Source organism: Gallinula chloropus (genome assembly GCF_964237585.1).
Source record: "Gallinula chloropus genome assembly, chromosome: 31".
Classification (NCBI taxonomy): Eukaryota; Metazoa; Chordata; class Aves; order Gruiformes; family Rallidae; genus Gallinula; species Gallinula chloropus.
Window position 1 is genome coordinate 417,438 of NC_140116.1, and position 12,645 is coordinate 430,082.

General features: G+C 49.4%; 1 protein-coding gene across 1 annotated transcript in view; it reads right to left on the bottom strand.

Annotated features, from left to right (window-relative positions):
• Positions 1-12,645, bottom strand: part of DIP2B (disco interacting protein 2 homolog B) — a gene marked incomplete at its 5' end in the record, with an annotated part of 54,530 nt that overhangs the window by 19,179 nt on the left and 22,706 nt on the right. Inside the window, 8 exons of the mRNA XM_084277297.1 lie at positions 73-183; positions 659-750; positions 978-1,175; positions 1,604-1,723; positions 2,426-2,575; positions 4,870-5,082; positions 6,729-6,854; positions 8,000-8,143. Of these exons, the coding sequence (XP_084133423.1) occupies positions 73-183; positions 659-750; positions 978-1,175; positions 1,604-1,723; positions 2,426-2,575; positions 4,870-5,082; positions 6,729-6,854; positions 8,000-8,143 (1,154 nt within the window). The remainder of the gene's footprint in view (positions 1-72; positions 184-658; positions 751-977; positions 1,176-1,603; positions 1,724-2,425; positions 2,576-4,869; positions 5,083-6,728; positions 6,855-7,999; positions 8,144-12,645) is intronic.

Below are 12,645 nucleotides of genomic sequence, written 5' to 3' on the forward strand. Positions count from 1 at the left end.
CAGAGGTTGATGGTCTGACTTGGTTTTCATCCCACATCAGCCTATCACTCCTCTGAGTTCCTTCAACGTTACCTTTCTGGTAAGAGGTACCTCTATAGGCACTGGTATGACTTCTGCCAGGAGACAGCCGTAGAACGCCACCATGAACATGACTGGGTCATTGTTGGGATAAACAAGGGCTACCTACAATGCACAGAACGTTTGGTTAACACAGGGGAAAATCGCACAGTTCAGCTCTAATGTGACTGCAAGTCAGAAAACTGTTACTTCACATTCTACCACAGCATTTTGCACAGGGCATCTCTTCAAGCACTGCCCCCCCCATGGTATGTGCTCAGGTGCCTCAGGCAGTACCGTCAGCACTCCCTCTGCGCCCGGACACATGAAGATGCACACGCAGCCTGAACACAGAGTCCTGAGACTCCATATCCCTCTCAGAGGGGCAATGGTCTTCCCTGGATGTATTTCAAAGCCCAGAGCTGCTTACAGAGGAGCCAGCGGGCCTGAAACACCACAGCGGTATCTTTCCCAAATAGCCTGGCCCCGGGTAAGAGCCTTTCTATTCAGAGAACAAGATTAGAGCATCTGTGCTCAGTCACAGCCTCCCCCCAGCCCTCTCTACTTCAGAGGGAGAAGGAGACAGCCCCAAACTCATTACCCTATCTCCAGGTTTTAACACGGGTTCATTTTTGGTCCCCAGCTTGTTAAGCAGTGTGTAGGCCAGCTTGAGACTTCTGCTCCACAGTTTGCCTGGAACACAAAGAAGAGAGACTTGCACAACTCTGGACCAACCCAGCGTCCGGGAGATTCCACTCTTGGCTGGTTCCACCCTCTAGGGTCACATCCTCTATTTCAGTCACACTGCTTCATCTACAAAGCTCTTGCAAACCAGGAGGGGATCTGCACCCACCCCACAACCAACAACCCCACATTCCACCCACACCTGCTCCCTCGGAGCAGTTCAGGGCTCAGCTCACCATAGGTGAGGGTGTAGACTGGCTTTCCCGTGACATCCAGTGCCGTCAGACAGGGGCATTTGGCTTGCGTGGTTCCCCAGCGCTGCAGTGCTGCTTCTAAGGCAGGAGGCCAGTTACAAACAACTCCCAGGGGTTCTCCCTTCACGGGCGTCATCTGGCGTCCCTCAGGCTTGGGCTGATTTGGGTCAGGCTGTGGAACTGAAGGGAATTCAGTCACTTTTCCAGTTCATCTGTTACCAGAGAGTTAAGCCAGAAAGACCACAGACAAGAAATGCTTTGAGGTTTAACAACCCCACCCCATTTCAGTCTCTGGGAAGCCCTGCGCAGAGCAGAACATCATGATGAACCCTTTCAAATGTTAAGCCTAAGCAAATGAAGGGGGGGGGGCGGTAAAAATCTGTTTAAGTCTTTTTTTCTTCCTAAGTTTTAGTTATGGTAAGAAGTTTAGTGCTGAGAAGGCCACCCAAATCTCAGTAGGTGACTTCCAACACTGGGTTTGTATCGGACTATTCACAAAGGCTACTGCAAACAGCAGCTCTGAGAACAAAGGCATAGATAAATCCAGCACAGTCCACGTCTGCTACTCAGAACAAGCAGTTAATAAACCCGTTATTAGATGCTATTACCTTCCACAATTTCTTCAAAGTCATCCACAAAGAACTCTTTCAGGGGTGGTCTTTTAGGTCTTTTCAAGGTGTTAAGCAACTGCTGGATTTTCGTGGAGACTCTACTACTCACAGGGACACCTAGAGGGAAAGATTGTGTCTACCAGAAGCGTTCATGGTCTGTATTACCACTCACACCTTACCGCCTTCCTCCGGAGGATACGTCTCCTGGTGCACCCACTCAACTCAACTACCGGCTGCCATGATCAAAGGGCATCAGTAAGTGTCACACCAGTTCTGCGTGAGCTCAGTTGTCAGAAAACACCAGCAACCGAAATTCCCTTTCTAAAGAGCTGATTCCCATCTTCCCAGCCCACATGCTCACCGCAGCACAGACTCCAGACCTGCACCCGCCTCCAGTACCAACCAGTACGGGGCTGCCAGCAGAGTGGGGACACACCAGAGGCATTAATGCACAAAGGTTGATGCCAACCAGCTTGGAGTATCATCAGCTTGGTGGGAGCTTAATTATAGTTAAAAATCACACTGTTTCATTCATCTTACCTTTCCTTTTGGGGATTCTAGGACAAAAGCTTTTTAAAACACTCAGCCTACCTCTGTAATTTGTAATTTTACTCAAGAAGTGGCAGAGAAAAGCCTAATATCTCTCCTGTGATTGTCTCCAATAGGCAGCAGGTAACTGCTGCAGCATGGGAACGTGTCAATGCCATAACTATTTCCTATTTGTGAAGTGCTTAAATAGGATAAACTCGAGTTGGGAGAATAAATTGTGACTAAAGCCCTTCCCTAACACCAGCCTGGGTGCTCTGGAAGGTTCCGTACCATCAGCGGTATCCATGAGACTAGACCGGTTGGATCCCTTGTGCATGCCTTTCACGATCCCCGAAGGAGGAAGGTCAATCGCTGCTGGGCGTGCTGAGGAGGAGGAGGAGGAGGTAGTTGCTGTGACATCTGGGGGAACTGAGAAATTTTCTAAAAAAAGGGGAGAAAATTGAGATGGCAGTTAAAATACACCTTTTATTATCGGATGGAACAAGCAAAGTGTTAGTGACCTGCTACCAACAGTCTTAATGAGTTGAATGTGTGCGAGCTCTTTATTAATGGCAAACATGCTGCTTCCTAAGTATTAAGTAGCTCTGGAAAGTGCATTTGGGAAACACAGAACAAAGGCACAAGGTGAGAGGCCTTGTGCATGCTGGCAGAGCAGCTCAGCAGAACACAACTCCTATTCTCAGCCTCTAACCTTCACACCAAGCTGAATCTCTTGACCTTCAGCACCTTAAAAACATTTGAGATCCACGTGGCCTCTGAAAAGCCCCACAACAAACCCTGCATCACCTGTGCAGTCAGCTGTCTCACTAGAATCATACTATTTAACTCTTCTGTCAGCAAAGGCTTTCTAAACAAATTGTGGGGTCGGCTCCTGAGTACAGCACATCAGCAAAAGCATCATGTTGGGCTTCAATTCCGTCCGGTTCGGTGCCCGAACAGCGTGAGCTCGGCCAGTGGTTGGGACCAGCTGAACACTGAGCTGGATTTTACTTCTGCTTTAAGTTGCAAGACACTATTCTGCTTTCCAGCTGAGTTTTCAAGCCTCAGAACTGCAGTAACTCTGCATACTTCAGTAGTTCTCTCATTAACTTTCTCTTAAAGCAGCAGGTTTTGCTTACGTGGCATTTCTTTGCACAACAGTCAGCTCAGTCACCTGACAGGGCAAGAATACCCCGTTCTGGCTCAGCAGAACCGCCGACTGTTGTTTACAAAGGGAAAGACCCAACAGTTTTGAAACCCTACGCTGGATTGCAGAGCGAGAGGCCGAAGGAGTCAGACACCGAGTGATGCCCAGAGGGGTTCTGTGGTTGATTCTCTGCACCCCTCTTTCTAAAGGAGGGGGGAAGAACACCCTAAATCAATTTCTGCATCCCTCTGGGATAAGGTAGTAAGGAATATTTCTCATGTCCTGAACTTCCAGGCCCTTCCTAGAGATCTTTATACAGCTCCACACACGTGCAGCACTTGTTATTGCTCCCTCTAAAGAGATGTATAAAACCGCCTATGTGAGAGCTCCTCTTCATCTAAATGAGGTGTTAGTGCAGGATGAATGTGACATCTACATGGCAAATCCAATCCCAGGAAAGATTTAGAGCTTCCAGTTTGCATAAAATACTAATTATATTCGATAGCAGCTGCTCTGTAGGTAAAAAGCTGGATTACCTTAATCATTACAGAAGGTAAAGGCGGCTTTCTGTATGCTCCCCTTAAAACCAGGCTGCTTCAAAGGCACGTTCATTATAATGACTATGTTTGATAGGCAATTTCCCCAGTTTTCCATTTCAGAAAACAACTTGCACCCCAGGAAATAAACAAAAATCACAGCAATAAAAAAAATAAAATAAAAAATTAAGCAAATCAGTTCAAACCACCAGCACATCTATGCACTGCTTGCCCCAAACAAGTTAAGCAAAAGCAGAGAGCACACAAAATACAGACATCTCCTAAGGTGCAGTAATGTCCTCCACAGCGACTAAGAAAACAAAAGACAAACATACACAGAGCAAAACCAAAGTTTGCGATTCCATACGGAAGCATCAGCAGCAAGGAGCACCTCAGAGCCTCAAAAAACTGAGCCTGGGGTATCCAGATCTGTAGACTTCGCTGCGTCTCCTCGATACCTGGATGCTCTGGGTGTCTCAGACTAGTCGTGGAAGAGCCGTGCTACATCTTTGCCCTTCTAGAACCTGGGGACATTTTGAGGACGTGCTCAGTTGGTCAGGGACAGGCCCAGGGGGTTTGGTTGTGGGGGGGGGGGTTGGTACATCTAGCACAAGGAACCGTTAGGGCTTACACAGCACAGTGAGAACATGAAACCCCAGCGCCTCCCCACTCAGGCAGAGGCACCCCCATGGTACTGTCAGGACACTGGTGCCAAATGCCACTTGCTGACGGTAGCTCTGTCCACAGAGTAGCTCTGGATCACTGAGACATAAGCAACACGGGATACAGAAAGCTGTGCCTACCCAACCTGTGGGGAACTGTCTTCATGCCCTGGAGCCTCTTCTACTTTGAGAAGCTCCTGCTGCCCACTTCCCCTTCTCCAACCAGCTCTTAAGGGAAAAACAGTTGCAATGGTGCAGCTCCAACAAATCCTTGCGAGTCCCATCAAATCTAAACCCTTGCTCCGAATTTCCCTCACGCAACAGACGACTCTGGCTCTGTTAACACAGTCTGAACTCGAAGCAGTTTTTCTGTTGGTACCCAGCTCCTACCTATTCGAGTATTGGCAAATACATCAGCTAGTGACCCACTGGTCCCTTTGCCTTCTCCATGGGAAAGTGTAGAAGATGCTGATGAAGATGTGGATGACCCCTGAATAGATCGGTTGATCCAAGACTCAGCATTCTGTAAGCTCTGATGCAATGCAGCAGTAAGAGCGGCTTGGCGCCTTAGCGACCCCTCGTCCTCGGATGCGGAAGACGTGTCTGTGTGGAAGCAGAAAAGAAAATCTAGCTGCTTAGGGAAAAGCACATTGCACTGAACATGCTCTCTTTCCAGTTCACGTATCAACAGCACAGGCTTGTAAGGGAAGATCCTTTCTTCACAGGCTGCATTAAACAAGGTGACATTGGCCAAAACAGAAGTTAAAGCAGCAGACATCTCCAGTGTGAACACATTTACCCACAGCGTTTTGCCCCTGTTTAAAGCCCACAAAAGTTTCACCACCTCCAATCATCCTTCCCCTGGGTTCTCCAAACGCAGCAACTTATTGTTTGTGGCTTTTCCATTCGTGTCCTACAATACCAGGTGCTTTACTGCCCAACTTTGGGAATTCTGAAGTGGAAAGCGAGGGGTCAGTATCACTGTTGAAAGGGAAATGCAGGGGAACAAAGCAGAATGCAGACACAGGGAAACGAAGTGCCACGGCCACATGCAAAGAAATAATAAATGCTTTTGTCTGGTGTTCTCAATGGGCCCCATTCAACTGCAGAAAACAAAGCAGAAACACCCACCCCAAAATAAAACAGAACACACCAACAAGGAACTGCATCCTGCCTCTCTGAGAGAACAGACACCTTGTCTACACTAAAGCTGTGACCTACTTATCAGGAAGCCAGTGCTCATCCCTCGGTACCTCGAGCTGCAGAGCTGCATGGAAACACTCGGTTTGGCTTCAGCCTAAACTGTACTTGTTCTTCAAGGGGATGGCCAGCCCATACTCCAGTTGTCAATCCAACTATTAAATCACAGTCTATCTGCTTGCCAAAGCAGAAGGTGGTCAGGGCCTGAAGGAACAGCCTGCTTCCAGCCACACCATAAGTGCTAACTTCCATCTCTGTGGTGCCCTGGGTCGGAATGTGCTCTGGTCCTCAGCAACAGGAAGCTGAGACCCACAGACACAAGGAACATGCAATACCCCCCAAAGCAGAAAGGAAAAGAAAAAAGGAAGTACAGAGGGAAAAATAAAGCGGTAAAAGCATGGGCTAGCTGAGCCAACTCAGAGAGAGAGCGAGGAACGGACAGCGACATGAATTCACAATGTTCAGATGACATCACCAATCCAAACGGCTGTGATGCTACGAGAGACAACGGGGGAGTCTTCACCGAGGAGCCAGTGCACACAGCTGCTGGAGAACAGAGAGCTACCAGCGCCCGACGCACGGGCACCGCGACGAACACCGCGTCGCCTGAGGTTATTCAGCAGCCGTTACGTGGGGACGGTCAGGAAGGAAAAGTCCTGCAAGTCCTACAACCCCACTGGACCCCCTCCACGTCCTTGCCCAGAAACGTACCCACTGCAAATCCTGTTCCCCTGTGTCAAGTATTAAACTTTAACAAAACCAAAAGGTGAATTACAAACAGAAATAGGTGTGACGGAAGCAAAGAAGCCTCAGCCCAGAAAGCCTGTCCCAGCCCGTGCCAAGCGATCCGTAAGCAGCTCCCTGAAGAGCAGCCGCTTCCACAGCCCTCACAACTGGCTGCTCCACAGCCAGAGAGCGACAGGGGTGACAGCCTACCTACAGCCTGCTGGAGCTCGAGGATCTTGACAACAGCAGCCTCTTGCTTTGGAAGCTGTTCCTAATGCCCACCTCACCGTCCCCAGAGCCCCCGCGCGCCACGAGAACCTAACCTGGGGGAGTGCAGGCATCAGCTGGAGACTGAACGAATGTAGACCGCCTTTTCGTGGGCATGGGCAAGGCCATCTTCTGTTCCTTGTGTTTGGCCAGCGCTGCCTGAACCGCTTCCGTGTGGATATCTGAAAGGTGGAAGTTCACACACACAGTTTTGCAACGGGAGGAGGAAGAAAAACTCGCACGGCTGAGGCTGCAACCCCCACTTTACAGCGCCTTCCTCAACAACCCCCTTTTGCCACCTCAGGAGGAACATTTCCCCCTTTTTTCTATTTTTAACAGAGAAACTAACTGTGGTTTCTGAAGTTAGCAAGCTCTAGAGCAGGGCCAGGTTATTTTTTAGTCTGGAATCTTCTGTGTTAGTCATTATTAGTCATTATTCTTGTGTCTCCAGCAACTTTGATACAAAGCCCAACCCCACCAGGCTGTTCCCCTCATTCTTCTACAATAGGCTTGTGTGGAATTTGAAATGTGCACTTGAGCTAACAGCAAACAGGGACCAAAGCTGGACGTGGGGCTCTGTGCTGACCAGTTTCTGAGCCAGCTGTCTGATCTAGGAAAAACCCTTATGTTCAAAAACCCGTGTGGATGCTGCAGATTTCATTCCTTGAAGGTTACTAACAGCAGCTTGTAAACACGTGCTGATTAGTAACTGAAACGGGGTAGGATGTGAGGCTTCCGCCCCCCTGCAAACATCCACAGCTCTTTAAAGGACGACACATCAATGGTGAGGAGAACTTAAATCTTAATGCCAAGCAAAAAACAAAACCAGGTGGAAACAAAAAATAGGTGCCACCACCTTCTCCTTTCCTTACTCGAAGGAGGAGGTCAGTAGGACGCAAGTCACTCATTTCTGCTGCTCTCCAGAGTACTTTAAGCAGACAGAAGCAGCCAGCTCTCCTTCTCCAAGCTCCTGGAGCAGATAAAGCATGGCAATCACCGACTCCAGGAGAGACAGGTTATTACCTGTCACTTCACTGAAGCTGGTTACCTACAGACACTGATGAAGTGAGCTTTCCATTCCAGAAGGACTTTACTAGCTGCATTCAAGCCAGAAAAACCAAGGTGGCAAAAAACTGTTTGCTTTTCCTACGTAGCATTGTTTTGGATTCAGCAGCTGCAGCCCTGCAAGCCTGATGTTTCTTTACACAGAACCACCAAGGCAGGACTTTCCATCAGTGGACAAACAATGAGCTCGATTCCTTGAGAGGACACAGTACGTCCTTGTCATTAACGGGAATCCCAGGAGAACTCCTGCCCCTGTCCTTACCAGACCGATAGCGTTCATCTCTGGCTCCCCCTGAGCGAGCTCGGTGGAATTTGGTTGAGGATGAGGACGAGGATGATGAGGCTGGAGTTGCAGATGGAACGGGCAGCTGAGTTCGGGATTCCTTCTGTAATGCTGGATCAACCCCTGGAAAAGAGTCCACAGTTCTGAGAGCACTTCTCCCGCTTCCGAAAGACTCGGCCCCTTCTGTCACTCTGGAACACATTCCCTACTCGCCTTCATACAGAGAGTTTTATCCAAAGGCAGCCTCAGAGAAGAGAAGCTCAGTGCTTTCTGATCACCAGAGTATTTACAAATTGCAATACCCACTAGATGTCAGCAGCAGATTTGATGCTATTTTAAATGAATTATTAATTCCCCTGCAGCTCTCCTACGAGTCGTGTGAAAGCATCTCACCTGCTCATCACCAGGAAACATGACAGCCCGTTTACAAAGGGATCAAAAGTGACACGACACCCTGAGAACAAGCTCTTTGTTTACATATTTTGCTGTGACAAAATAACATGTTACGGGAGCCCAACAAAGCACAGATGAGGGGAAAATTGTACAGCTCCACGAAATCACAACTGGTTACACAACACAGGCACGTGCAGGGAGCTACGCCTGGCAGCTGATGGGTGACTTCTTCAGCATTCCCTTCATAACCATCCTGCTGCAGTTTCTGGCAGCAAGAGCCCAATCTCCAGGGCCGTGCAAGAGAAACTACTGTAGATTTGCTTCTGAAGGATGCTACAGGGTTGGGGTTTTAACTCTCATTAGTTTTTAAGCAGAACTGCCCACCCTGCGATCCCTGCCGTCTGTTAAAGGAAGAGTTTCAGTGGTTTAGAGATTCAGAGATTTGTTTTTCTTCAGAGAAACATGTTTTTAGATTAAAAGAACCATCATAAGCATCACGTATGATCAACAAGGATAAATCTTTCCATTCATAACAAGGGGAAGAAGCGCTACGTTCATCAGGCAGAAGAGCAGCGGGCAAACCTGTTACTCTGCTGGTCTGTGCACAGAATCACACAGAAGGGCTTGTGCTGGGCTGATTATTCCTTGCAACGAGATTTTTTTCAAGCTACACGCCTGTAAAAACATCCCACAACAACAATCTCTGGGGTTTCCAAGCGAGGGCGAGGAGGCCTTGCAGAACGCAGGGACAGCCGTGCTCCGCAGCAGGCCTGGCTCTGCGAGCTTGGCCTGACTGCTGCTGCCTCCCAGTGCCAAGAAGGCTGAGACCTCACTGGATTCAGGAGATTCAGAGCCTTCTGCAGGAGGTACTGGCTAGATGGATCTTAGTTCTGCCCTGTGCAAGGTGTGAAGGGATTACCCAGGTGCTCCACTGACTCAGTCCTGGCTATTACAAAGATGGGAGAAGTGCATTTCTTAGAGTTCAGGGAGAAGATTTCTCTGAAATTGAGATACCCCTTGGACTGAATGAGGAAGAAAAAAATTCCTCATTTGTGGCAGCTGCAAGTCAGATCTTGTAAAGGGGTGAAACTCTCCAAACAGCGCTAAGCTGGAGCGCGTGCGCACGGCTTACAGGTTTAGACAAAGCTGTTTGATCGCTGGGTACCATTCCACATCGGCCCCGTGCGGAATAACGTGATGCTCAAAGATGCAGGGGGAGAACAGGGAAGCTCACGGGAGGGTTCCGCTGGTGAGCGGCACAGCGCAGCACACAGCGGGGCTGGGAGGACTGTTCTGAGACTGGAGGCACCTCACAGCCTGCTCGGGAAGCAGAGGAGGAATGCTTCTTTCCCAAAGTGCTGTGGTTTCAAAGGGATGACAAGGTAAAGTAACAGAACCTGTAACGTTCCCAGCCAGGGTAACAGCCAAAATTCACAGAGCAAACTGACTCGCCTCAAACGTCAGCAACCTCAACGCGTTTACAAGCGTATTATCCCCATCTCCACCACCTTTCCCTGAGGTACTGGAATGTAAAACCCCAGGGGATCCCACTCATCACACCAGTGTTCCCTCTGCTTGTTTAAAAGTTGGAATTTCTTTTCATTTTAAATCATCGTGAGGATAGAAAACAGGAGGAAGAGCACTCCACCAGCTACACAAAAGGGTTCTGACAGCGACTCAGGGCCTAATGAATATCATTTCCTTTACACATTAGCAGAGGAACCAAACGCATTATCTTAAAGAGCAAAAAAGCACAGCGTGCCAAGAGTCGATGTGAGGGCTGCTAATTTTGGCAGGAGGCATTCCTGTGCCTGCATTGTTCCAGCTACAAAGTTGTAAAGGCTTTTCCAGATCCGCAGCAGGGAATGCAGACAGAGGCTTTCTTCAAGGCAGAGACCTGCCCGTAGTCTGCAGCAAAAGCTGGTTTCAGGGGGTGGTGAGTTACTGTAGCACCTCTCATTGCAGAGCGGGTCATCCACCCATCCATGGGGTGGGTGCCCTGTCCCTGGGGGTGTTCCAGGCCAGGTTGGCTGGGGCCCTGGGCAACCTTGTGTAGCTCCAGGCCTGGAGGTTGGTGTCCCTGCCTGTGGCAGGGGGGTTGAAGCTCTGTGACCTGGGGTCCCTTCCAACCCAGACCAGTCTGTGACGATTCTCTGACTTTTATTTCCCAGGCAGGCAGGCAGCAGCGCGACACGCAGGCAGCGTGCCTCTCCTCGCTGGCTGGGTGCGGGCAGCAGCGAAGTCGGCAGCGTTACTCAACACACACAGCGCTGGAAGCTGCTTAAAACACCTTCTTCAGAGCCCTTTGTGCAGCAGCCAGCACGTAACTGGGGAGCGACAGCTCTGGTATCACAGCCCCATCACCTCCCAAGTTCCATCTACAAGAATGGGTGCTGCAGCAGGGAAACATGTATCTTTAGGTAATTAACATCCCTGCCATAACTCTACAGTAATGAGGCACGCTCCCAGAGGCAACGCGAAGGGAGCCCGGGTTGAGCAATGAGAACCTCCCGAATCACTACGCCGACGTGTCCCGACGTGTCCCCGGACCCACCTTCACGTGGTGAAAGGGAGGCAACACGGCAGCTCCCAGCAGGAAGGTGCCCAGAGAAACCTAACACACCAAACGCCACGGCTGAGGGAGGGAGGTGGGGGGTTGTTGTTGTTGGGGACTAAGAGTTTTCTTCTCATGAACAAGGTGACTCAATTCTGAATCCCTCCCATATGACTTCAAGGGGATTTTTACAACAGGGGATTCCTGGTCATGGGGCAGCTGGACACTGGATAGGTAAGGAGCTGGAGGGCTGAGCCAGAAGGGCAGCTGAAATGCCACCTTCATTGGTGACCTCCTATCAGCCTGCACGTCCTCCTCAGCTTGGCTAGTTCTGCAGCCTTGAAAACTGTGACAATTAAAACAGCAGCACCACAGGCAGTCTTGCCAAACACTCCCCCCCACACTAATTAAACACCATCTTCCCAAATAAACCTGCACAATGCCGGGCAGGAGGAGCACAAGATTGTGTCAGCAGTTGAAGAGCAGCTTGTAGAGAGCTTCAGCCTCTCCAGGACAAAAGCAAGCCTGCCAAGGAGGCACCTGACTGGCAGACTGCATTTCCTTCTAAGGCTCCAGATCTCCACCAGCACACAGGTTGGACTGTAAAACCTGCTTAACAAATACCTACTTATAAAGACCATAAAGAGGGATTAGTCATGTGCATTACTTTTGGGTTTCTTTAAATAACAAAACCAGATTTGAATCAAAGGCAGCAACTGAGTCTTCAGAGATTCCTATCGCCGAGTGGTTCGGCCGTCCGTACTCTGAGAGCAGCTTGGAGGGAGAATCTCAAAGCTGAAGGCTGAACCCAATTCCTGCTCGCCTTGGGCACGCTGGCTCGGGCAGAACTCGCTGTTCTTCTGTACAGGGAGCACCCACGACGGCAGCGAGTCTCCCACAAGACAACGGGCAGCAGCTTCTGTTTTCCAGCAAGGAAAAGCTGAGAAACACCCAGGATGGAGGAGAGCAGGAATGCAGCCATCAAGTGTTTTGGAGTGGCAGAGTCCTCTTGTGTTCCTCAAGCAACGTCCCGTGCTGCCGTAACTCCAGCAGAACCTCCCCCCCATGCATCTTTCCCAGGAACGCAGAGCCAATGGTCAATAAACAAGCTTTCAGCCTTCCCTCTGTTGCTTATTTCTCTGGCAGCACTTCAGCGTCAGTAAATTACAGTAAGTCCAGTCAGGACTGCCTGTCACAACCCCTCGCTCCCCAAACTGCCAAGAGCCAGGCACATTAGTTAAGCATCTCAGTGTATCAGTAGCAGGATTATTTTGGGTAAGCATCCCCATAATAATTGCTGGGCACACTTTCAGCCACGTCTTTCAGTTTACAATTATATGTAATTATCCTACATACAATCAGCTCTACTGCTAAGGATCTCTGAACCAAAAGAAACAGATGTAAACAAAGTCCACGAATTCAGCTACTCTGGTAAAATAAACCAACAAATCACAGAAACTCTGATGTTTCTCCAACAAGGAACTAAGGTGGCTGAAAAGAGGGGGCAGCAGAAGCTTTGCCGTTAACCCATTTTTAAGAACACCTTGAGAATGGTTCTTGAGGACCTCACACTTCATGATGGATTCAAAACCTCTTGAGTTCTCAGCTGACAAGGGAGTAGGATGTGATTTATGTATGTGGGAGATGAAGACAGGGCTCTCCAAGTGTTCAAACACCC